The 3,670-nt window shown below is 32.8% G+C and overlaps 1 protein-coding gene across 1 annotated transcript in view; it reads right to left on the bottom strand.

Annotated features, from left to right (window-relative positions):
- LOC142348645 (uncharacterized) overlaps nt 1-1,592 on the bottom strand; it is a 74,775-nt gene extending 73,183 nt beyond the window's left edge. Inside the window, exon 1 of the mRNA XM_075400072.1 lies at nt 1,154-1,592. Coding sequence (XP_075256187.1) covers nt 1,154-1,190 — 37 coding nt within the window. The 5' untranslated portion in view covers nt 1,191-1,592. The remainder of the gene's footprint in view (nt 1-1,153) is intronic.
- Nucleotides 1,593-3,670: the final 2,078 nt, after the last annotated feature.

Below are 3,670 nucleotides of genomic sequence, written 5' to 3'. Positions count from 1 at the left end.
GTTTAGTCCTAGAAAAACAATCAGTTACAAAATTAACTCGATAAAAATCTTGTACAGATTTTGGAAACAGAGTTAAAAAATTGTTAATAATGAAAGAATAAAAAAAGTTTAAGGGTTTATAAACTAGTTTCTGGATTGTTTAAGGTGGTCGGGTACGCGGTATTAATTCTTGAGTAACTTAATTTGTTGCAGATTTGTCTCTGAAAATTGATTCACAAAGTGAAATGAGAGAGTTTCTATACATCGTAGTCGGAATTATTGAGTACAATTATATGACTTCCCTAGTACAATTCTGGCGGTTGTCTTACAAGGTTCTGGTCAACACCCCGTTGCCTTGCAAGATATTGAAAGACTTTGGTATGATTATGTATAATCTTGGAAATGATTGGCCGTTTTAGCTAACGAGTTTGGCCGTATTATCTGATAGTTGGAGTTATTTTTTGGAGGGACTATCAGTAATCTGCAAGAGGCTGTTCTAGTCATTGTCGACAGCTAAATGAAGGAGTCTGCGTCAATGATTATGGCTTGCTCAATTTGACCAGATTTAATTACGAGTCCATAATTATTAGTGTCGAAATTTGTCCTTTTGTGATAAACCCTTAAAAAGTGCAGCAAACGCGAGCCTTTTTGATGTGGTGACTGCTCATCAGTAACCGTGATTTTTAAGTTACCCACTGAATTTGAAGGGAACTGGAAAGTTGCTACTTAGTTTAGAGAGGAAAGTACATGAAACGGCAACTTCCAGACATGATCCAAGCTTTTGCTTCGACAAAAATCTTTTTACGAAAACTGCATCAAACAACTGAGGAATGATTTTTGGTAAACGCGCAAATGAAGATAAATTAATTTGCTAGATTGATAGATTTAAATAGCTAAAATTGATTAAAATTTAGTCACAAAGAATTGCATCTCGTGTTGTTCATTGTTCTCTTGTTTGCTTTTTCAATGACGTATATTATTGTGTTCATCTTACTGATGCTCCATTTTACATGAGATCAAATTCCATTGTGAGTGGCTCGTCAAAAAGTAGATGGTATGTATCAAAAAATCTTCATTTCCAAATACATATGGTCCCGAGCGCAGCGGTACCAGGTAGATTTCTTATATCTCACCAAATCATCAACATAAATCTTTGAAATAAATCATGACTTACCCGTCAGAAGAATTATAATGCTGATAAATTGAATCATTTCAACATTTTGTTGACAAGATGAAAGCAAGCGTGTGAAAAACTATAACATGGCTAAAATTTGTTCCGTTTTTGAAGAAGATGTAAACTAACTATAATACGAAAGCATACGCAGACTTTTTGTTCGCGATACTGCAGCAAAATATACATTCCAGCTAATTTTTTCCTTTCCGCAAGTTCAATAAAAAATATAGTAGAGATTTATTAACAAATATTCGATCAGGGATTTTCCAAGGTAATAATACTTGCTTCAATGTATTCTGTTTGAGGAGTTATTCTGAATAATTCCGCATGACTAAATGCTTGCAGTTTCCAATTTTTTTTAGTTTTCGCGACTTGAGTGGATATTTTTGGTTTGAGAAAAACGTAAATTTAACCGAAGCATAAATCAGAAGCGGTCTGTCCGTAGTTGCAAAATTTTATCCTCTTACTAGAAAAGAACTCGAGGATAAGCTCTTAAGAATTAAATTTTAATTCAGTTTACAATTAATTATTCATTTCTATATTTCAACCAAAAAGCAGCAATTTTTGGTGCAGTTTGGAAAAAAAAACATCTGCTGTGTATAGTTGGAAATTTTACTAGTAATCTATAACGCACAAAAGATGTATATTTGGTTTTCTATTTTGGAACGGCCTTAATTCGAATTTAATTTTTCCTCAATTTTGGTGAGAAAAAAACGCTATTGTTTTGGTCGAATTCTATTGAAATTGATTTTTCAGAAAAAAAAACTTTAAAAAAATGATTGAATTTATGCAAAGGAATAAATTCCAACCAGTACAGCTTTAAGTTTTGAAAACATGACATTTGTTGATTGGTCATAAATTTTTGTGTTCACGCAGCTAATATACGAATTCCTACAAAGCATAAAGTAAACAAAACGTTCATAAACTCATCTGTTAAATTTTTGACTTTTCCATCAAACATAGGCTTGACAAAATGGCGCTAACTGTGCAGATAATATAGAAGTACACAGCAAATGGCAGACAGTTCTTTGCATAAAAATGTGTGGGATGTTTAACTAGCACTAGAAACACAGAGGCAATGGTTAAAGCACAGTTGGAAAAGTTAGAAAGCAAAGTGATACCAATTTACCTCATGATATCTTCACGCAGCATCAATTTTTCTCAGATCTTTCCTTGTAGAAAATTTTGGAAGAAAAATTGTATATCAGAAATCAGATCAAAATACAGACTTGTAAGCCAAAGGTTGAGTTTTTAAATTGCCGATGTGATTAAGTATTTTAGTTGAATAGTAATAATATTTTATATACTTTCTTGTTAGTTATCTTTTTCAAAAAAAATATTAACTGTCATGTCAACGCTGAATGAAACAATGTTTTTAAATATATTTCAAAAAATTATCTCAGCTAAGGGCCAGTAAATTATTGTACAAAAAATAAAAGGTTCTGTTTTCAAAAAAGCATTAAATAACACAAATCGCATTTCAAAGCAGTCTAGATAACATATTTGTTTCATTTGTTTAAGTTATCATCCTTAATGGTTGCTCCAAAACGTTAGATTTTACAGCCTGGAAATTCGCAGAGAGCAAGTTCTATAAACCGATCTATTTTTCCTGCTTGTCTTGTGATATCAAAAATAAATTTATTAATATCCTGTTCGCATAATTAATCACTCGAGCAGCATAAATGTTTTAATCTCTCGAATTCCGGAAGAAAAATTGCAGATGGACGCTGAATCGAAAAATGTTATGTTCGGATTATTATTTGGTTCAGCCATCAGACAAACACTTTTTAGTTTTATCATTTGTACTGATGCTGTGAAAACCAGACAAAAAAACTAAAACATTCAATCAGTTTTTTTGTACAAAACGCCAATATAATGTTAACTAGGGACTTTAATACCAGTCCTAATTTTTTGATCTGGTCAACTTTGTCCGATCAATTTCTCTTGCGGAGAGATACAAAACTGGTAATAATAAAAATATCTTTGAAATCTGAACTTTTAGCAGAAAAGAGTTTTTAATTTATAATAGTAGTATAACGTGAGCAAAGCTGGGGGGGGGGGTAAAAGGAAGTACCTATGTATTAACATTAGGTATAGCCCATAATCCACCAATTTCCAAAGATGTACCTCCTCACAGCATGATACCCAAGCTGTTCACACGATGGGGATTAGCAAGATAATCCTGCAATAATAATTTAGGATGACTCATTTACAGTTACGTACGACTTTTCAAAAATGTACCTCACAGTATGATACCCAAGCTGTTCACACAAAGGGGATTAGCAAGATAATCCTTCAATAATAATTTAGGATGACTCATTTACAGTTACGTACGACTTTTCAAAAATGTACCTCACAGTATGATACCCAAGCTGTTCACACAAAGGGGATTAGCAAGATAATCCTTCAGTAATAATTTAGGATGACTCATTTACAGTTACGTACGACTTTTCGAAAATGTACCTCACAGTATGATACCCAAGCTGTTCACACGAAGGGGATTAGCAAGACAGTGCT

Source organism: Convolutriloba macropyga, chromosome 10 (genome assembly GCF_964194025.1).
Source record: "Convolutriloba macropyga chromosome 10, txConMacr16.3, whole genome shotgun sequence".
NCBI classification, from domain to species: domain Eukaryota; kingdom Metazoa; phylum Xenacoelomorpha; order Acoela; family Convolutidae; genus Convolutriloba; species Convolutriloba macropyga.
The sequence above is the reverse complement of the archived record's forward strand: the minus strand, read 5'-3'. Positions and strand labels throughout refer to the sequence as shown.